The 23190-nt window shown below is 47.4% G+C and overlaps 2 protein-coding genes across 5 annotated transcripts in view; one reads left to right on the forward strand and one right to left on the reverse strand.

The window, feature by feature from the left end:
- Window positions 1-23190, forward strand: part of S6kl (ribosomal protein S6 kinase like) — a 126007-nt gene that overhangs the window by 13574 nt on the left and 89243 nt on the right. The gene's annotated exons all lie outside the window — the stretch shown is intronic.
- LOC143359669 (uncharacterized) lies at window positions 14750-23187 on the reverse strand. 4 transcript variants are annotated; one of them, XM_076797789.1, is made up of 4 exons: window positions 22950-23187; window positions 22803-22862; window positions 22295-22486; window positions 14750-14881 (listed from the first exon to the last, which is right to left on the reverse strand). In XM_076797789.1, exons 1-4 carry the CDS (start codon window positions 23073-23075, stop codon window positions 14768-14770), a joined length of 492 nt encoding a protein of 163 aa, XP_076653904.1. In that variant the 5' UTR covers window positions 23076-23187; the 3' UTR covers window positions 14750-14767. The 4 variants fall into 4 exon arrangements, with proteins under 4 accessions (XP_076653904.1, XP_076653906.1, XP_076653907.1 ...); XM_076797791.1 differs by lacking the exon at window positions 14750-14881 and adding an exon at window positions 16789-16818; XM_076797792.1 differs by lacking the exon at window positions 14750-14881 and adding an exon at window positions 21654-22121.

Here is a 23190-nt window from a genome sequence, read left to right on the forward strand (position 1 = left end):
CGATTATTACGCGGTGATTCGACCGCTGGATAACGATCGTCTTTAAAAACGAATTTTCACCGTGAACCGGACACCGAACACACGTGGCACACACCTTGTTGCTCGGGGATACTGTGCCACGCAACTGTTAGGTTAAAGAGCTCTCCCGGTTCGGAATGATAACGCCGCAATTTCGTGGTGCGTAATAACTGCTGGTCTTTGTGGAAAATAAAATTTGTTGGTGTCAATTGCAAGAAAGAGGAACCAACAATTTTTACCCTTGGCACTCGGAGGCACCACTAAAAATTGCTACACTGTTATTCGAAATATTGTAGACGTTATTAAATGTATTTGTGTTTAATCAATTACTAATCAATGAGGTATTTTATCAGTTCCATATCTATGATATGAAAAAATCATATAGCTGTAGTACACAGGCTAAGCTACGTATGGGAATATGAAGAAATCGTACAGCTCTGTTACACAAGAATAGTCGCTGTTTAATACCGATTTCTTAGGTCAAGGTGGACTCAAGGTCATAGTATAATAGGTCATTGAATTCGTCTTGAAATCGCCTACAAAATTGTGCAAATATACATAGTGCCATTTAAAAAAGTGACTTTGACTGTTGATTGAAATTAAATGTTTTTTCAAGTTCCTAATGGTACAATCTGTGGGCCATTGAAAACTGATTTTTTTTGCCAGGCTACCGGAAGTGCTTCGAAGATCGTGGGAGTAAATTACATACCACCCTGTATATATTATTCTATTCGTGTTCAACCAGTTAGCAGTTTATGACGAGTATAATCACTGATTCGCTATTTATGTTGAAGTTGTCGTGAAAATTAAATCACATTCGCGATTCGTTCGCTTTCTGACATTTTATCAAACGTGATCAGCAGAATGAGAAATGAAAGTGTTGAAAAATTCTTAGCACCCTTATAAAATCGAACTGCCACAGCTAACAGGTTAATATACGCTCGAATGATTCGTTCAACACGATTCATTCACGATTGTGATCGAGTATTTCCTGCCAGCTATTAGTAGCCGGGAGTGAATCGATCGAGCTCGGGAATCGAGGATCAGCAGGTGATTCGAAACTTCCGTCTGGCGTTATCGAGCGCAGGAGAGCGCATTGAAACCCTAATCGTTCGTCGTCTTCACGGGTCTTCTATTTAAAAGCTGCCTCGGACGGAACTTCCCAGCGCGGCATCGCGCCGTATTCATTTAATCGAGGCATTGCTCCGTTCAACGAACGCGAATCCGCGCGAGTACGCTTCCAATTTCACCTGTTCGCCGCGGAACAGGAAGAACAATCTTATCCGGCTCGATCTAACGCGACTTTCAAAATTCGTTTCGCGCCTGCAACGTACGCAATGGTAAAACACGTGAAAAATTTGGAATAATTGCACCTACGGTGCATCGTCACTGTAAGGCGATCAAATTATTACGAATACAGTGTTTATTCTATATATGTCCCAAATGCCTAGTCGGTAAAAGTCCCAGAACTATCCTCACCGAATCCTACTAATCCCCACAAGAGGTCTCTTGAGCTTGTCCTTTTCTACGTTCGGCGTGGATCAAAGAGTAGCATCTCCTGGCCGATATATGTCCCCGGCTAGACCCGTGTTTTGGACATAAATCGAGGAAAAACACTGTGTTATTGTACTAGAACAGTGTACGATATTATATTATATTTCTAAATACTTTTTACAGCAAAGTAGACTCTCTTTCAAATCTTTTTAATGAACGGTTACTATATTTTTGGCAGACAAGTAGCTCCAAGCAACTGCACTGTTTAAATTGCATGTATTGGAAGCAGAAAGGTGTAACTTTCGTTCCTGAATAATTTAATCACTCACTGTACAATGCTAGACAATTGTTCGGTCGAATTGGAAGCTTCTGATGCTCGCAACGGTTCGTCGTAACCGTTCCGGAACGGTTTCGGGACGGTTTCGAACAATTTCGGAGGGGTGCTCGAGCTCTCGAAACCGAGGCAGTCGGCCGTTTCTGGCTGAATACGAATCGGAACCGCTCCGGGTAGGAGGCAGACTCTCTCGCGAGCGCACCTTCTCGCGAACGAGAACGAGAACGAGAAGGAAAACGAGAACGGGAACGGGAATCGCATCGGTTGTTTCGCTCGCTCTCGACGTCCGTGGCTGGTGACCCGTGCTGCAAACTAAACCCACCGGAGAAAGTTGCCAGATACTTTCTCGTAGCTGCCTCCTTGCACGCCGCACCGGTCGATGCAGTCGCTTAAATGGTCCCCGTATATCGCCGGGAAACGCTGCACGCTTCGAAACGAACCCGCGACGTTTCAAGATCCCAGCACACGCGCGCACACCTACGTCCACACGTACGCGAACGTATTAGAAACTTTGCTGCGGCCTTTGTGTCCGCTATCGCGATCGGAGATCCTTTAGATTCGCGATCCGACGGAAATCGGTGCACCAGTCGAATCGGAGAAACTTTTATCCTCCCCGCGCTTCGGGACACTTCGATTTCCTTCGGAGAACCGAACTCCAATCTCTTCGTTTGCGCCGTAAAATTTCAATCCCCGACCCTCGACAATTAAACCCAGATCAGAGTCTCTGATCTACTTTTGTATTTCCTTTTGATAAAAAAGAAAAATAGTAGGGAAGCGTTCAAAATTAATTTTCAGGAGGGTCGATAGATCATTAGACGAATGCTTAGTTATCTAGTTATCTTAGCTTTCAGTTAGCTTAGTTATCTTATCGCTAACAACGAGTTTTCGCTAAAAAAGAAAATGTCGAAGAGTTTCGCGGAGCGATTCGAGCGAATCCTGCGATCGCGAGTGTATCGGCCGTGTTTCCGGCGATATCGGGATGAATCGCGTGGATCCAGGCGGCAAGAATGGATCATAGGTGGCCGTAAAAAGTCTCGAGCCATTCTTGGCCAGTGTTGGGGAGCGTGGTGCTCAAGGCATTCAGCCGCTTCGCGGACCAGCGACTTGATTTACTCGTTCGAGGGAACGAACTCGCCCGCGCCTCCACTCATACACGTAGCCGTGCTCACGCTTTCAGGAAGGTATAGCGCGTACGAGAGAGCGGAGACTCTATGTATAACCGAGGCTATTATACTCGCAGGTACATCCGCGGCTGCATGCTGGTCGTCGTCGTGGTCGTGGTCGTGGTCGTGGTCGTGGTCGTCGTCGTCGTCGTCGTCGTCCGAAGAGAAGGAAAATCTTGGTCCTCCTACGCCCGTTCGTTAACTATTCATGCGAGGCACCGTATAGCCCGCGGTCGACCGTGATGAATTGGAGGTTACGCTACGCTGTGGCGAGAGGAACGGCCAGTCGAGAAAAAACACAGGAAGGAGCGGTGGAAAAAAGGAAACTTATTTAGCGAACCTCGGCCATGCGCGCGATAAGTCATCCGTCTCGAGCGCGGCCCGCGAGAGATAAAGCGCGATCCACGGTGCCGGCGTTCACGCACCGATAATGAGTCGAACGATGGCCAGCCAGGTGTGCCGATATAGATTGCCTGTCCAATGTCCCCGGTCTCTTTGCCCTATCGCCCCGAAAATCACCTAAACCTCGGATTTTCTCAATTCCGAAACCGACCCGATCCACTCTGCGATTTTTCTATAAAATAAATTTTGTCTCCATCCATTTCCAGGAACAGGAACCGAATGAACATTTCCTTTCTTCTTCAGAGGAAGAAAGCTCGAAACTTCGAGCCGTTCTTGAAGATGTTTATTCAAAGCCGTGTGCAACGAGAGCGGGGATGAATCTTCAGGCATCGCAGCATCGATCGAGTCCCGTACGCGGAAAAGCCGGGAAAGCGTCGTGGAAATCGTTCTCCGCGCTCGCTAAACACCGCCGTTCTCGGATCCGCGTCGCGAACGTACAACGGTCGTCGCTGCGTGTCCGTCTTCGCGGCCCCGTGCGTGCATTTTCGTGGATGCATCTTCGTGGATGCAACCGACCGTGACGTAGCTTTCGCGCGGCCAACACCGTGACGTCACTCATTCGATGACGTGTGGTCAACCGCGGTCAATGCACCAGGCCGACGTTTCTTGCAGGGCACTATAATGCTCGGTTCACTGGCGTGCCGGCTCTGTGCGTTCGTTCGTACGTGCACACGGGCTGCACCGCGCGGTGCATGTACCCGCGTTGCACCGCAAAATACCGGGTGTTCGCGAAATCCTCTCGAGCCGAGCGTTGTTCTGGTTTTCGAGGTCGCTTTTTCACCGATTTTTCGACATTTTTCTCGGCAGAACTGTCGAACTTTTTGCATTAGGATTCTGCACGCGTATTTATGGGTATTTGAAGCGGACGGGTTATTTTTTTCAAGTGAACATAATCGAAATTGAATGAGTTATTTGCTTATAGAGCACGGGATCGAGATCTGAAAATTTTAGATCAATTGGTCAACTAAAACTTGGGATGTGCTAATGCAAAATGTTATTCGGGAGGACTATGGACACTTTTTGCATCAGGATTCTGCATACGTATTTCTGGGTACCTGGAGTACACGGGTTATTTTTTTCAAGAGAAAATAATCGAAATTGCACGAGTTATGTCCTTACAGAGCTCGTGCTCGAGATCTTTTGGAATTCTTAAGTCACTTCGTCAACAAGAACTTGAGATACATTAATGGAAAAAGTCCCACCACCCGATTTCTCTCAAAGATTTACAATTCTATAGCTAGTTTTTCGAATAAAGAAATCTGACGTCCATCATCGCCTCGTAATAGACGTCTTCCTGTCCGCAGACGCTCCAATGACATTTAGTTGTGCATCTGTGTTGTGAGAACCCATGTAAAATCGATTAAAATGTCAGCTGCGAATTTTTAGGTCTCCGGGAATCGATAGTGATAATTATGCTTCTGATTAGACTGCGGTCGCGTTTTGTAATTTCAATAATTCTCGACAAATTCTCGTCTAAATGCGTTCGTTGCCACTTAACAGTAAAAGTTCCACGTGGAAAATTAAAATGGCAAAGTAGCCAAATTCCACGTGGCAAAAACGTGGCAAAGATCTTGCATTTTGGAGTTTGTTTTTCCGCGCGTCTTGTTGCTGTCTCTTCGCACGGGTTCGAGAGCAGGATTCGTATTCTCTGGCAAGGTTCTCGCCGGCTCGGAACGGTTTAAAGATTCGCGCGTCCGACGTCGCCGAGCGTCAACTTGCGATTCTCGCGGCGTGCCGCGCTTATGGCGGCATCAAAAATTCATGCACGTAGCTGACGCTGCTACCCTATATCCCCGTTTAACGACGGCATCCGTTTACTTTTATTCCTTTACACCTGCCTGTATTGTATGTAACAAATATAGCGACTTTGTCGAGTCCCTCCCCGAGGCGAGCATCTGTAATCGACACCTCTCGCGCAAAGTGTACCGTCCGACCCGAAAAAGGTGAATCCACGCGAAAATTATGCTAACCCGAATATCCAGGCCCGCGGAATCGCAAGTTTCGCAACAGTCGAGCAAACATCCCAACTCGCACTTACACCGTGCGAAAGCGTCCGGCAAACGAACAGTTCCACGAAACATTTTCATAAAGTTTCTTTCGCAATGTGCACGTTTCATACTTTTATTATAGATAACACGCGAACAGCCACAAACAACACCAAGAAGTGTTTGAACACTGAATACCCGATTCTCGAAAAATTGTCGATACTGAAACTGTCATAAGTCCATAAAAAATGATCGTACGACGATAAATTTTGACTCATTTTAAAGCTAGAAGCCTCTGGTTTCACAATCAGTTGTTTATTTTATTCGAAGATTTTTTGCATGATGTGGCCGGCGAGAAATTGAAGACGTATTTTCTCACAAAACTACTACACGTTCAAACGTTTGTGAAAATTTTGGAAAATTTTTTTCTGGACTGAGACCACCGTGAATTTAAAGAATGAAGCTTCCTCTTTACAGCGAGACCTAAAAATTTGATGTACGATTTTTTTTTAGTCGTTTTATCGAGGTTTGAATGAACATTGTGCCGCCAACGTTGAAGCAGTATAAGTTACAAAATGTGTTCCTCATTTTCGTTCTATAAAACAGGGTGAAAAAATCGTACGTCAATTTTTAAACCACCGTTGTAAAGAGGAGGCTTCAATCTTCAAATCCACGGTAGTTTTATTTACGAGAAAAATTTTTGCAAGTTTTCAGAGACGTTTGAGATTGCAGCATTTTTGGAAAAAATGGGTCTTCAGTTTCTCACCTGCAAGGTCGTGTAAAAATATATTGGAGAAAAATGAATACTGCCACGCGAAAGTAGAGGCTTCAAGCTTTAAAATGAGTCCAGGCTCATGGTTGTACTATTTGTTTTCGCGAAATGATCGCAATTGAAATATCGACAAATTTTCGAGAATCGGAAACGTAGTGTTCAAATACGTTTTGGATCCACTGTAAATGTATTTTTCGATTTCGAATCCGGAACTATGGAAATTCAAGCGAGCACTACTGTGCACCGTAGTTATCGGCCGAGTAGAATGGTCCGCGATATAGTCGGCCCGGTTCCGATAATCGATGATCGTGCACGCGTGTGCCAGATACACACCGGGGAACATTTGTTTACGAACGCGAGGAGAGACGACGACGAAGGAAAATCGCGTCGACGCGATGCATCGATCCTCGGATGGCCTATCGAGGCGAGTCAGTGCCCGCGAACCGAAGCCCGCGATCCTAACCGATCGGTTAGGCTCGTCGAAACGCAGCTGATTCGAGACAAGAAAAAACAAAGAAAGACAAAGAAATTTCAACGGCATCACAAAGCAATACAGCACTTCTAAATATATTTAACGATGAACATGAATTGAAAAAAAGAATGTTCTTTGATTGATCCTTACATCAGTGACTAATTTGCTCGCTCTGTAAATTCTAAAGAAACATATGTATTTTTATATGAAAATGTCAAGACTGAATTTATTTAGATTTTTCTAATTTCGAATGGAATCACTTTTGTAATTTCAATCATTACCAAATAGAAAATGTGTAACCGGTCATTTGACTGCACGTGCAGTGTTAATGGAAATATTTTCCGCATAGTGAATAATTAGATACACACTCGAGTTTGGTCGAATCATTTTTGCGAGGGGTGGTAGTGGCAAAGAAAATCATATGGCAAGGGAGTAATGGGTTTGAAGAAGTTGTAAAAAGAAAGAATGGTGAACTGCGATGATTGGAGTCCGCCAGGCGAGTAGCGTGCAAAAAGGACCGAGGATCATTGACGGAAACTCGCCGACTTCGCGAAATGCATCGGCAGAACCTCGAAAATTCAGCAGAACAGATTGCGCAACCGTTGCGACGCCACCGATTTTACGTGCACCGATTCGGACCGAATTAAACCGTGTCTCTTCGGGATTCGTGGAATGTCCGGCAAGAACGAGACTGCCTCTGTCTCTCTCTCTCCCCCTCTCTCTCTCTCTCTCCGTCTATCTCTCTTACTCTATCTCCTTCAGGTCGTACGCCTGTCTTCGAAAAATCAGGCGAACCACGGCTACTCTGCCCCGTCTGTCTAGAAAGCATGCAGCCGCCAGCGAAAGGAGGTGCAACGGTGTTGCATAACGGCTGGCAAAAATGCATCGCCCGGTGTTAATCCCCGGCGATTATTGCTCCGCGAAAAAATCGACTGGGGCCAAGGAACGCGGACCCGTGAGACACAATAGTTTTGCTGCTACCGAAAGCGCGTTTTCTCGAACGTTGACACTTCTTTGTCGTTCGTAATCGCAGGAGGAATTGTGGGTGGTAAGTCGATTCGACAAACGTTTACGCGAGTGCAATTCTTCCCTTTGATTTGCATAAATATTCGACTGCTTCCGACTAATCTCAGCGAGATCCCATTGCTATCATCAGCACACTCAACTACTCCAACCTATACATACACGAAAGAACAGCGTCCTCCACGCGGTAGCTACGGGTCCAAATCGACCCAGGAGCCAGCGTGCAGGTATCGTCGGTGGTCTCGACGAGGCGCGACAGCGAATAACGATCGGGATCGAGCTGTTTACGATCGGATCTCTCGGAGAAACGTCGCTGGATCGAGAACGTAGGTGTGGAATCATAACCGGCGAAACGGAGGCGGGTAGCCCGCGGGTCTTGTCCGTCGGGTAAATACGTCGGCCGGCGGAGATAGAAAGTTGCAATTTCCTCGGAAGGTGGTGCGGCATATTTCGCGGGCATAAGCTATAACGTATGCGCGAAATCAATAGGCAATAGTCGCGGGAAGAGGAGGCTCGCGCGGCGAGCTGGGAGCTTCGTCAGCCGATCGTGAGCGCAACGAAGGAACGTGATCATGGGGAAAACGAGGAAGAGACGGGTCGGGGGCGGGTCGGGTCGTGGTCGGGTCGAGGAAAGAAAGAGGCGAGTCCGCCGAGACACCGGCGAGTCTCGTTTCCCCTTCGTCGGGAGCGCAAAACCGTGCTCTTTTCGCGAAATTCGTCCGCGAGAGGAGTCCGCTCGCGAGAGGGACGTCGGAGAGAGAAACGCTCCGGTCCGAGAGGGACGCAGAGGGAACGGGAGAGAGCAGGAGAGAGAGAGAGAGAGAGAGAAAGAGAGAGAGAGGGAGACGTGACTTTAGCCATAAGCCGTAGGTAGGCCGCACAGAGCATGGACAAGCAAGCGAGTCGAGTTGAGAGGCGCGGACGGGCGGTCAGAGACCCCGCAGGGCCGGCGCAAACAGTACAGCATTACCCACTCGCTCGTTCTATCGCAACCTGGACCCAACAATGCTCAATAATCTACCCTGTGATCGCGCGCCACCTTTTAACCGACAACCTGGAAAAATCGTCCGCTCGTTTTTCACGGGGTCTCGCCCCCTTTCTCTATTTTCTCCTCTTTTTCCAGTTTATCTTCCCAGCCCGCGAAAATACCCTACCGGCGTCACTGTACCCGCTTGCGTGCTGCCCGCCGTTTTCACTCCTTGCCCCGAAAACTCTCGGAATTGCGACCGGTCCATCCCGTGGACACCGTGATCATGGTTGCCGACGGGGCCACCTTAATCAATTAGTCTACGCAGCAATAATCGTTCAACTCTCTAAAGCAACGTCGAGCAACTTTTTGACGCTCCTCGTTTGCCTAATATTTTTTTTTTTTACTGTATAAAAGAAGAAACAGACCGTTGGCATAAGTTTAGACTGCAATCCATTTCTGAGGAGTAATTCGAGCTTGTAGCTGCTCTATTAGGTGCTAAACGAAGTCTGAGATGTCCGACAGAAGCTGCTAATATGAAAATGAATATAAAATTAACAAATTAGACTGATTTAAGGAGTATTCGAAAAGAGGAAAAATATTCTTCGTATTCCTATATCTTCTCTAATGGCTACACGTCGATAGCACGGAAATGGAATTTGATTCCGACTCGGAAGAAACAGATAGCACGTTCAACAAACACTGTTCAACATACGCGTAACAAGCCTGACACAATGATATAACCGCCCGAGGGATTCGGAAGACGCTTGCAGTCTGCTGCAGTTTGCACGCAGTTAACGAAAGAGCCAGGCCAAAGCGCATAGGAAAGAGCAGAATGACTCAACGACGATTTCGTTAATTTCACTTTTCATCGGGACGAGGATTTTTACCTTTCGCGATCGGACACACACACACACATACACACAGTAGAATACTACAAACGAACATGAGCGAACGGTCGTGTATGTGTGTGTGTGCAAGTACGCCGGAGAGACTTTCTCTGTAATTCGCGGCATAGCATTTACGTCTCCTCGGAATTATGATTTCCGCGATTCGTTATAAATATATCGTTCAACGTGACGCTACGCGCTCGTAACGCTTACTCGTTTACGCTAACTTTCTGTAACCAGCTCTCTCGACGATGCTCCTTCTGCCAACGGCACTTTCCACCTGTCTCTCTTGCTCTCGCTGCCCGGACGCTTTTTTCGTTCCGGCGTAATTAACGGCGGCCGCGGAACCATTGAAAAATGTTTCATAGAAACCCGGAGCCCGACGAAAGAAAGCGACCGCGAGATCGCCGACCGTAAACAAAAATCGCTGACGACCGTAGTACACCGTTTACTCGATATATGTCCAACACACGGGTCCAGCCACGGACATATATCAGCTAGGAGATACTATTCTTTAATCCACGCGACCTTATATTCCTCGGCGACCGAGGTATACCCCGCAGTGGGGATAGTTCTGAGACTTTTATCGGCTAGGAATTTGGGACATATATAAAGTAAACACTGTAAACGTAACTGACAGAGGTATGCGAAAATGCATGACAGTACGACGATTTTGCATAACCTTCCAGTTGAATGTTTGCAGTTAAACTTTTCGTTTTCCGAAAACATTGCCAACTTTCAGAATTTCGACCCGACCTGGCCTGATTTCGGGACCTATTTCGAAATTTTCGGTCCTACGTGTGGGTGACACAATCCTTCATGTACCTTTTAAAACTAATTTTGTTCATAATACAGTTGCCAATTCTGCAGTTTTTGTTGCAATAATTAACACTTTAACTGCCACGTCAGTCACATATGGCGGACTCGATTTTTTTCACTGAACTTGAAAATCAATTTTTCCTACAGTCTATTAAATGAACCTTTTATTGAGATCTACAGGATGAAAGAATGTTACAAAAATTATTCTTAATTTTTTCTCTTCTATTCTAGCATTATGAAATAAGTTGTTCCGGTATTGTGGCACACGGTGTGTTAGGTTACTTCGATTTTGCGCGGTTTTCGGGGGTGATTGTTCGGCAGTGAACGTGCTGAACGCGGAATGTTTCCTCGACGTTAAACGCCCACGTCGACTTGCCAACCGGTCAACTTTTCGCGAGAACGCGTGCTTATCTAATCGAAGGTAAACAATAACAATACGGACCGGTTGATATGGTAATAAACGCGAATACGATGCAATTAGCACCATCTTTTGACGGTACAATTATACTTAATCTATCAGCAAATAAGCAAGAAGCGTGAAGGCGGAATCGAGGGTATTGTATACTCAAGCAACCCCAAAAATCCTTTTGTCAATCAAGAAATCGGAAGTTTATTAGACGGCTGCGAAGAAAACCTTCGACTTCCTCGAGTGCACTGGGTGTCTCAGAAATCACGGTACAGGCAGCCTAACGGTGCTTCTGCGTGCAGAAGCAAGTTCGACGAAGAAGAATAACATTTTTTCGTTTAACGAAACAGACGTAATAGAAACAAAAATTTATATTATTGTAGGTCTACATATTTATGAATTTGAAAATTCGGCGAACACGCGTGCTATTGTATAGGAATCGTCCGACGCCGTCTGTCCATGACACACCCGTTCTACTTACGAATGCTTAGCAGGGGAACGTGGGGGATTCTCAAAATCGATATACCCGAAAACAAAGCCTCGCACGAAAAAATTTCGTTCTACATTTTCGACTTATTGTTTAACGTAGAATCACCTCGCCTTTAACGTTAGCGTAATCGCGTGTCTTCGTGCGAAAAGGCTAAGGTCGACGAATTGCTAGCGAACGGGGTGGTTAGCCTGATCGTCGAATTCGCCTGGTGAACAGCAAGTTCCGAGGAGGGGCGAGGGGGAAAGTTAAATATTGACACACGGCGAGGTTTAACTTAACCGTAGAATGTTACGTATCTATTTTAGCGGCAACTAAAGGAGCGGCTCTGTCCGTTCGAGCGTGTTTCGCTAGGAACGTAAACAATGTACCAAGAATACTGGCCCGCGTGTATTCGAACCCGCCGCGAGAGGCGGATGCGTTCCGACGACCCCGGCTCCGTGCTCCTCGGCTCGAAAACGCTCGAAAAACGCTCGAAAAACGCTCGGAAAAGTAACTGGGTCGCGCGACCGACCGTTCTTGACGACCGACAGACTTTTTCCACGACCGGCCGAAACTTTCGACGACGTTCTAGCCTGTCCGAATCTGCACGGTCATTGATCCTTCCCTGCCCCGATTTCACCAATTTCGCTGCGAAAAAAACACGCCTCTCCGAGCGATAAACCATGCGACACTTCCGCCCGATGAGCAAGGAACACATGTTTCTAGGACAGCCTGACGTGTAACCTCGGAAATTCCTGACGTGGACCCGAAGAAACCTGACGGCACGCCGAAGAGAGTCACGCCGCGTTCCCGTGGACGCGTTCGATGCTTCGATGCGATCGAGTGATTTCCAATGATTTCGCATCGACACGTTCGTGCAACTACCCAATAACAGTTGAACTAGAGCTAGCTTTACCCCATAAGAAGCGACCACGAAAACACGGCGCAAAAGTGACGACAACCCTCCTACAATCCCTCCGAAGCCGAAAGGAGGGTGATTTTGCTTACCCTGCAACTTTCGTAGCCAGTTCTGCGAAGAGTACTGTCAACGGCTGCAGAGGAGACACTTGGGCAAGCACAGTGGCAAAAGGGGAGTCTATCTGTCCACGATTCGACTCGTTGACATTGTCAGTTTGTCCGGGTAGCAAACTATTTGCAGCCACGGGGACAGTACCGATGATTCCTAAAGACCTGTCTAGCAAGCAACGACACTTCTCGCGAGAGCAACTTACAGAAGTCTGTACTTATTTGCGAATATTGTTTACAAATTGCTTCGCTCTTCGAGAGCAACTGTCGCGAGCTCAACTCGCTGATCGCTATCTCAGAGGCGTTACACGTGTCGCGCGAAATCGGTCTCGCGAAAAATTTCGCAATCTACTTTGCTAGGTGCGTTGGCACCTTAAAACGAGCTGTCGCGACGCTCGGCTCTTTCCGACGAGATTACTTCCGACGAGCTCTGGGGCTCAAACGGTGAACACGTTGACTGAGTGTTTCACAGAAGACATATCCATTTCATTCTCATAAATGATCTACTAATAATTGTTACTGGTTAACGTGACAACGAATTTGTCACCTTAAACTAAAATTTAGTTCTTTTCCGAATCAATTCCACTTATCTGACGACAATCGTTTCTAAGCAGACGAAGAGCGCCGTGGTGTCATTCGACGTTGTTTAATTCATTTTGGTTGCGCCGGTCAGCTACGACCGCTACAGCGTCGTTGGAAAGTTCAGTGCCGGTCGGTAGTGACCACCACACGGCAGTCAACGTGTTCACATGTTCGCTACCAGCGTTCACCATATTATAATCTCAAACAACGTGGTGCACAACATCGATTCGATTTTCTTCGTGTTCAATAGAAAATCGTGGTGGTCAGACACCCGCGACGCTGGTAGCGAATGGGTGAAGGAACGGAATAGGACCTCACTCACCGGTCGTCGCGTCCGAGTCATCAGGATGACCCAGGGCCCTCCGGATCGTTCGGTGGCCGTGGTTCTAACCGGCGCGTGGAGACGTGTTCCGCTTTGATCTCCGGTTCACTCGAGTCACCAACAGACAAACCACCCACACACTGCCGCGACCGCGCACCGTCCTCGCTATTCTTCGGCGACGACGACACCGTGTGCACGTTCACCACGGTGCATCGAGGGGGTGGCGGTGCTCTGTTGGGAGCGAGAGGAAAGGCGTGACGGAGAGGGTGGCAGTGAACAAAAGATACATATATATATATTATATATATACATATATAAATATATATATATATATATATGTATATATATATGTATATTCGAGGCAGAAGTTGCCTCAGCCTCCGGGGCTGCTGGTGATAGGAAGAGGCTCTCGGATGTCCTTTGGTTCCTTGGGTTCACGATCACGGTTCACGGTGCGTCGCGTCGTCGCGTTTAGATCCGGCGCGCCGGCACGTGGTCCCGCGTACGGACGAAACACTTTCCAGCCTGTGGCCGTCGATAGAGAGAGAGCCCACGCGTCCCGTGTGCTTGTAATCGCGCGTTCGACTGAGCGGCCGAGTACTCCCGAAGTCCCCGGCTCGCGCTCGTGCCGCTCTTTCTCTCCTTCCTGCTCGCTCTCGCGACCCGATTCGTCGCCCTCTCTCTCTTTCTCTCTCGCTCCCTCCCTCCCCCGCGCGCTCTCTCGCTCCTTCTCTCTTTCCATCTTCCTCCCTCGATCGCTCTCTCCGTCTCTCGGCAGTCGACTTCTTCTTCGCGCGTTCCTTTCGGAACCTGCTATCCTCCTCTCCCTTCCGCCAGCTTTCCCGATACTCTTTCTCCGTTATCACTCTCTTTCTCAAGCTCTCTTCTTCAAGCTCTCTATCCGTCGCTCTCTTTCTCAAGCTCTCTATCTTAAGCTGTCCTATCTGTCGCACTCATTATCAAGCTCTCTGTCCTAAGCTCTCTGTCTTTCGCAATGTTTCTCGCACTCTTTCCCCCCAGCTCTCTATCTCTAGTACTCTTTCCCGAGTTCCGGATTCAAAAGATTTTTGGCTTTTTGTTCTAGGTAAAAAATTACCCGAGTTATCGTTCCGGCCGCGGAGCCCTTTACACGAGAAGAGGTTACCGTTGCGGAGCTGTAGCGCCATCATTTTGTGATGAAATAATTAGAAAAAAGTTTTCTCCACACTTCAACGTCTTCATAACGAAAACCTGTAAGTAGATTTTTCATTTCTTTCGTTACTTTCTCCCGTACGTAATTCTCAAAATTAGTCTAGAGTGTCTTTACCGCCGCGTGCTCTCTGTCGCACTTTCTCAAGCTCTTTATCTTAAGCTCTCTCTCTCTCTCTCTCTCTCGGTCTCTTTCACCTGGTCTCCCTCTCTCTCTCGGTCTCTTCTTCCCGCTCGCTGTCCGCCGACGCAACCGCTGATACAGTTTTCGAAAATATTTTCGTTCCGATGAAGAAACCCATTGGCCAATTCCCTGGGCCAATCGAGTTTCGTAAACCTGACGGTTCAAGGGTGCTCGTTGTTGGATCACATCGTATCACGTGTTTGCTTCCGTTCCAACGAGTGGGGGTACACGCTCGTGGAACCGGCTATCTTTCATCCCTCGCCGCGACAATAGCGACCATTTTTCATAATTTTTCGGAGCCACCCCCGACGCGACCCCTCGTCCATGCTTTCGAATTCAGAGAATCGCGTAAGTGTCCGTTCAGTCTGGAAAAGACAACAAGATTTTTTAAAGTGAGTCGAACGATTTGAAATTTGTTCGAGAAGTTGGGAAAGATAGTTAAGAAGATTCTATTTATTCAATTTCGTCTAGAACTCTCTCTCTCTCTCTCTTACTAATATATACAGCAAAAATAATTCTATATTACTAGACGGCAGATTTTATGTATTTATTAGAAAAGTGAATAGTCTAAATTGGAAACGGCAGAAGTTCTAGACGAATTAGACGATTTTGAATTTTTTAGCGTCATTAAATTTCTACTTGGAAATTTCTATTTAGCTTCCGTGTCGTGTATTTGACGGAGACAATTTTTATTATGCATAGTAAAATAATATTGCTAGTTTACGATTGGAATATTAAAAGCAATCGTCATTCAATCGAATTCATACTGTTCTAAACCTTCTGCAATCGTCTTAGAACCCCTCAACGAATTCTGGCTCTGTTAGGATCGTTTCATGCGATGTAGCAACACAGGCAATACGCAATAAAAGCTCTGAATTTTTAAAAGAGAGGTCAACGAAAAAATCAATACTTTTGAATCGCACAGGGTTAAGGCAAGGGGTTAAATCGCAGGCGGAACGCGCGCGGAAGAGAAGAAAACACGAAGAATTAGGAAATCTTGATAAAGCGTATCTCGGCCTTGAGACCAGAAGTAAACAAACACAGCAGCCCACGCGGGGATCGATGAATATTTCGAACGGTCCCCGATAAAGTAACGTGGCCAAGAATAGGCGAATCGCGATCTGGTTTGGTTCGCGGCGACGATTCTCGGAAAAGCATTGTTACTGGTCGCGGGATGACCCGCGGGCGTGTCATTCGCGATCGGCAGCGATCGCCAACTCTCTTATTGATCATCGTGCGTTCCGCTAAACGTTCCCATTCGCCGGCTCTTCCACGGCACGACCCCCGCCAAGCTCCGTTCACGTTCGCACGCCTCGTGCGAATACTTTCCCTGCTTTCTTTCGCGATTCCGCGGGCATTACGCCACCACGGCCGTTCAACATTCTCTCGCGTTTCCGATTCTCCGCATTCCGTTTCCCGATTATCGAGAAACATCGCGCGATTTATATGTATTCTCGACTTCGCACTGTGATCTCTCTCTCTCTCTCTCTCTCTCTCTCTCTCTCTCTCTTTCTCTTACCCCCTCTTTCGCAATTACATTCAATCGGGCAACTCGTTATCTCGCGACACGCGATAATAAATGATGTTCTACGCCGCGTCGTTTACAATGTCAATACGATCCAAGTCATCAATCTGTATATTGCGCCCGGCTGTTCAGCTTCCAGCAAATTACTGGGTGCCCACTGTGGACCGGAAGCCACTCGCACATGCAGTTTTTCGATGACGGGTGCACTGCGGATATTATGCGATCGTGGCAAAAATGAGAGACTGTAATCTCAAACAATAATAAGATTACGTCAATTTAACCCTTGTATAGCCGACCAGCATAGCCATTTAACTCTTGTACAGCGACTTTCAACAATGTTTCATTGTTCTTCTATAAATATTACAAAACTGCTCTGAAAATCATAAAACTCATAAGTGCATAAAATTCGCAGAACGGTTATTATTTATACCAGCTTCGATAAGCGGGTCGGCGTTGAGCTTCAAGAAGTAGGTTCAAAAATATGTGAAAGAGCTTCGGCCAATTATTTTCAAATTTGTCGCACATAATTTTTTCACGAAGTGTGACAATTTAGGTGGGCTGGGATAAGATGAAATCGAAAGTTGGCAAAATAAGGAACACTCCAAACCCGGTTCGAGTGCGTTGCTAATCGCGACGAAAAATTCCTGCATCTCCACGGTCTTTCGAGAGAGGTTGAGTCGTAAAGAGAGACTGGTAATCACCGGAGAGAGAGGACTCTCTCGTCCATCTTCGTTGCTGGCACTCTCATTTTCTCGCAGGCCGCTATCTCTGGGTACACTGGAACACAGGATTTATTATCTGTTACGTCGGTGCAGCGTCTTTTTGAGGCAGGTTAGGGTGCTTAAGCCGGCATTAGGCTTCTCGGAGGTGTTGCCCCCCGGGGCGTCTCGCGGTTCCACGTTCCACGACGGTGAAATCGGTGGACGTTGCCGCCGGTCTGCCACTGCCGTCGCCGTAGCCATCGCATCGCTGCAATCGCAATCGCAGTCGCAATCGCGTGCGGATCATCCTGCGAGCCGCCGCCGGTAAATCACTAATTGAGCGTTAACCGTTCGCGAGTTGTTCACGGTTCGCTGCGTTTTATCGCTTCCCGCGAGGACGTTTGCACGCTCGCGAATCGTGGAATCGCGATCGCGACGATGACGACGACGACGACGACGACGACGACGACGACGACGACGACGACGACGACGACGACGAAGACGAAGACGAAGACGAAGACGAAGACGAAGACGAAGACGAAGACGAAGACGAAGACGAAGACGGTCGACGTTAGAGGAGAGAAATCACGGGAAAGGGCGGGCGGACACGGCTCTGATATCGCTTCAAGGTTGAATGGACGTTTTAAACGACCTACATGTGGGCCAGTGGGTCAAGTCGACATTAGCGAGGACGCGAAGTAGATCGCGCGTGTCGAAATTGCTCGCGCGAGCGAGTTGTTGCTCTCCGCTCCGCTCTGTTCTCCGGCGGGCGAGCGACACGCCTGTGTTTGGACTGGCAATTAAACCCCGATAACAGACCCGGCTAGATTTCGAAGGCCCCCTGCTATCGACAGATAAAGCCCGGCTCGAGACGTCGAGATTAGATCCGCGTTCGAACGATCTTTATCGAGCCGGAATCGTTTTCACGCCCACAGCGAAGCTCGTGACGCGCAGCGGTCGATTGTTTCTAAACGGTGGGACACAAATCAGTATCGATTGGAAATTTCATTTGTTCCCGAATAATAGAATTGAATGCACCTGCGGATGAATCTTTGTAGATGTGTCATTATACAACAATTTCCAACTTCTAAAATCTACTTGTCGACCGCTGCCGCGACGCGGAAACCCCGAAGAACACCGCGAAAATATTACAATATTGTGCAACAAGCCCGCTCGCATTTCTTTACAAGAATGTGTGCCACTTTTGTAGAATTCTTATCCGATCAATAATACACCGTGGTTGACAAAAATACGAGACCACTGTTTATCTGTTACTGTTTTTGATTCGACGAACCTTGAAGAAGTAAGCAGTTTCGAAACTGCAACACTGTTTGTACCGATTGCAATAGCAGCCAAATAGAAATGACTTCGTTTGAAGCTCTTTCGAAAATGCGTGCAAAAATCGAGGTTGTGCAACGAAAGAGGTGGCCAATCACGCGATCTATTTTCCCCACTTTCCCACTCCGTGTTTCCCCTACGTAACCATCGCAATCCCCGCCGCGAGCTCCAGAACTATTAAAAACTCGTGGTAGGAATCGCTAGCATGCAATTAACGAGGTTCTACTGTAGAGCGCAGGGCAGAGGGTTTTCGATCAAACGGTTAATAAATCGGAAAACCGTTGAAATAGTTGTTGCAGTCGCGTCCGTGAATGTTTGGCTTTGGTCGGGCTGCGATTGAATTTTTACCATTGTTCCTGCATGTTCGAACGGAACCACGCAACGCGATGTCTGGCCACGGTGTCTCGCTGGCAGCTTTCCCTTTTACGGTCTGATCAAAGACGGAATCTACTTGGCCGGGACTTTCTTCCTACACCGTTGAGTAATGACTATTGCCGGGAGAGCAAGTCCGTAACGTCGAATTCTCGCGCGAGCGCCGCACAATCGTTAATCGCGATCGTTAATCGTGAATTCGGACGGTACGCGGATCTGCCTTCGCGGACGGACTTTAGATTTCGCGAACCGGCCAGTTTCCCCGGGTGACTTTTCTACGGTGGATCGAAAAAGATCAAGATCGATGGCCCGCGCGATACGGTGCGAGCCGGTGTTTGTACGATCGCGACGGCGGCAGGATAATCCCAATAGACGATTCCATCCACCTGAACGCCTGAGATTTATGCGTCTAATATGACCGGCATTAATTCATAAATCCGGTGGGGTATTACCATCCACGAAACTACGCGATTCATAAATCCCAAGATTTATGCGCGCAACACGCTAAGCACTCGAGATATAAACGCACGGCTTCGGCCGCTCGGTGTACGCGAGTTGAATTAACCTTGGAGCGATTCAATTGCTCGAATAAAATTGCGAATCTTTCGCTACCCGCTCTCGGCCCATTTGCGAACGTACTTTGCGAACGTACCCGCGGATTGCTCGGATACAGGGTCCCAGGGAAACGAGTTCGAATTCGCTTTTTTTTCGGTCCGGAGCCCCAACTGATCGTAGGAAGCGTTCGATTAATCCATTTGCATCGTGCAGATGTGCGCTATTTCCTTGTTTGCGACTGCATTGCTACCGTAATCTGGTGAAACGTAAAATGCTTGCTTGCCTCTCAAAATTTGTCTACTATTTTTGAACTTGAATTTTCCTGGATGAATATTGCTAGCACTTTGTGCATAGCTCATTAAAATTATTAAGAGAAGGAATCAATTTTTATGGAACTCCCCTTTCGTGTAACGAGTTCATGACCATTTCTCCATTTTCCTTCAAGAAGCTGTTCGCACACGCTTTCATTGGGAACAGAAAATTGTTCGATTTTTTAATTTCGAGCAAGTGCAACGAGCGCTGCACTGCACGGCACGAAATGCTTCGGCAGATTTCGATAGGCGCCAGATTTCTTAAAGAGAAGAAACGTTGTCCACTTTCTAAGCGTTACACGAGCCGCCCTCCCGAGGAAATTCAATCGTGCTTGCTCTACAGATATTCGCATAAGCACAATCAACCTTGCTTCGGTCTTCGGGTCAGCTATGCATTTTACGCGTTATTAAATCGGGGAAATTGAAATGCGAGACCGTCTTCGATAAACCGATTACACGGAAGAATTTTATATAATCTACTTCCAATTTGTTTCTCAAATTCTCTGAACGTTCTCGTTGACAAATGGAGGCACAAACGAACCTAGGATAATATTTCACTCGTTCCAAGACATTCTCAAACTCCCGTACATTGCTTCATGCTACTTACAATATGAAACATTTCAACAAATTATTTGTCAAAATCATTTTGCTAATCTCAATTTGTGAATTTTTTCCGATTTTTTGAAGAACTATTACTCGCTAAAAAACTGCACCAGACATGAGTCTAAGGGTTAGGAGAATACATCTCGCAACACAGACGGAAAGAGATCGATCATTCCGCAGCATGAGAATAGTTGGGAAATTAAATAGTGAATCGGTGAATTTTCAACCGGTAAAAAGGGGTAATTTACACTCGAGACATAGAGACATGCATTTCGAACTACGAGGCACGAAGTCATTGAACCCGTATAGAAGATCAAACGGAAGAGCGCGGCAGGGTTAAACGTGCGCCGGAATAAACACAATTAAAACGATATCACACGTTAGCATGGAGACGCAAACGTTGCGATTCCACTAGCGAATGGGAAAAGAAGAAGCGGATCGAACGGACGCGTTCAAACGAGACACGACGAACGGGTGAACAGGTGAAAATTCGACCGAGGACGGACCCGGTGTTCGTTCGGGGAAAAGAGAGAGAGAGAGAGAGAGAGAGAGAGAGAGAGAGAGGGAGGGAGAGGGAGAGAGAGAGAAAGAAGAAAAAAACCGCGAGAAGAGTTAACAATTTGCAATTCTACTGTGACACATCGGTGGCGAAGATCTTTTAGTCGAGGAGGAGACGGAGGTCGTCGCTAGAGGAGAAGGAGGTGGCGGAGAAAGAGAAAGAGAAAGAGAAAGAGAAAGAGGAGGTGGAGGAGGCACACGGGTTCGCTTTTGCCTGAGCGTACCCGTTCGTTCACCCTAGCGGGGGCACCAACCTGGCTTTACTTCAGTTACACGCCGAGAGAGCCGGCGCTGTATATAGGTATATAATACATTCTCGCGTGTACTTACACCTAGTATAGGTAGGTATACGGAGTGTACAGAGAGTGTCCCGGTCGAGCATGATGCGGTTCCACGGCCCTTTACGAGCGAGGCGGGGTACCGACTTGCCCCGTTCTCCAAAGAGAAAGATCGAGACACTGCCATGCCGAGGGAAAGGGACAGCCAAGGGAGGAGAAGGAGGAGGAGGAGCGAGCAAGCGAGCCGCGGGTAGAGGGGAGCAGCGAGCCGAGCCCTTGTCTTCGATCGCTTTCGACGAGCAACGGATCGTACTTTGAAGGAAATTTTATAGCCCGATATCGACGCCGCGGATATCGCCGGCCACGGCTAAATATCCTCTCGGAAGGAATTTTTCGCGAGCCCGCGAACTCGCAGCCCGATTAACGCGAGCCTCTCGGCTGCCTCATCGCGCACGGCGCAATGCTCCCTGAGCTAGCAGCCACGCTGACTCGGACTCATATTCGGTCACACTTCCACACGGAATAGCTTTACAACCACGCTACAGTAGGTACTCGCTCGTTGCACAAGAACGAGGCTGGAATTTCTGGCAAGATCCGAGGTTTTTGCAACGAGGTGTCCAATCAATCGCATGAAGCTGGGTCTAAGATTGGTCCAGCAGCATTCAAGTCCAGTGACCCAGTCCAGCAATACATTGGAACACCTAATATTTGAAACATGTATACTATCACCTCGGGTCCTTCTCTTGCAAGCTACATCCCCCATCTTGCGCGAACAAAATGCAACGAACGAGGTTCGCATAATGAACAGGCATTTGATCGGGAGTGCAACGAGCGAGGTTCTACCGCACCGAGCCGCAAAAGCAGTCGGCATGTATAGAAATGAGAAGACTGATTTGGTCAGATCTTTTATTACAGTATATATCAGGTCGTCCCACGAGTTGTGTCGTACGCGAACATCGATGTTCTGTGTAAGCTGGATTTCTCTAGAAAGTGCTCGCTATGGCCTCTTAGAATTAGCGACGTGTTGCCAAAAACATATTTTTCTAGACAAGTCTAGAGTCGCTTCTTCCTCAGTCGCTGCTTCTCCGGTTTCTCGCGATTTCTACGACAACCGCAGAATTTGCATTGCTCTGCTTGTTCGTTTGATTCGCGCTACTGCGGCGAGGTCCTTGACCGTGCGCGCGGCGATTCGAAAACGCTGACTACTCATAATAACGACGCTAAGCTGGCTCTAACTCGCAACAGTATTGCCTGGCCAGCTGAATTTATCGTATCTTCCGTCAGACGTTCGACACTCGTGAAACGTTGTGTGCAGAAAGTCCAATACGTGTTCTTTATTGGCTGTTCGTATAACCTTAACTATCCTATCGGTATATAAATAAATTCTATTAAACGTCGATTTTACTGGTAAGCCTTAACGAACGTTTACGTGTATCGTATGATACTTGAATCGCGTCGAGCAAAATTTCTCCGGTGGCCGTAAACGAGAATGGCCCGTAAATATGGATTAAGAGTAACGGCCGGTATGATTGCTGACCATTCTGATGGACACTGGATCGGACACGGTGTCCATCGGGCTGGATCTCTGTTGCTGATGCGAGTAGCTCACTTCCATATCAATTTCATCCAATTCCTCTTCCTCCTCTTCGTGTGTATCCGATTCCTCCTCTTCTTCGCCCTCTCCCTCTTCCTCCTCTTCCTCTTCCTCCTCTTCCAGCGATCCCCTCATCTGTTGATAACCGTATTTATTAACATAACTTTCGATACTTCGGTCTTCTTCAACCAACACGAGTCCGTATCTCATAACTCGCGCAACGGAACTTTTCTCTGCGATCTTCGCAGATATTCGCCGATCCAACAGTCGGTAAAACAGTAACACGATCACCGCAAATGGTAACAAGTTTCGAGCTCTGTTTTGGCATTATTTCCACGGTACTTTTCTGGTGAAATTACGCGTACATTCGCGAAAATCGATAGCCAAATATGTATTGTAACGGAAACAATTGGATACGGAATATACGACAGCAAAAGTAAGGTTAACTTACGTCGCTGACTGTCTTGCCAATCGGGATGTGATCGTAGCCTTGTATTCGAATGTGCTCTTTCTGAAATGAACGGAATATTCATTTCTAGAAGTCTGATTATTGGATTTTTGTAGCTGAAGCGTGTCAAAGGAGAATTTTGACACTTACCCAGGCCTGATGCTCCGCTTCGAGTGCAGCCACCTCGCTTTCATCGTCGCACGGCCTGTCGGCATTGAACCACAACGGATCCGTGGCCCTGGGCTGCAGGTTTGGCCACAATGGCATAATTGACATTCTCAAACCGTTTATTAAACACAATATTTCGCAAAATTCGAGAAGCAACCGATGCACCACTTGCCAGATTACGAAAAGTACACAAACGGTCAGCGCACGCGCGAGCACAGTGGCG

This window comes from Halictus rubicundus, chromosome 12 (assembly GCF_050948215.1).
Source record: "Halictus rubicundus isolate RS-2024b chromosome 12, iyHalRubi1_principal, whole genome shotgun sequence".
NCBI classification, from domain to species: domain Eukaryota; kingdom Metazoa; phylum Arthropoda; class Insecta; order Hymenoptera; family Halictidae; genus Halictus; species Halictus rubicundus.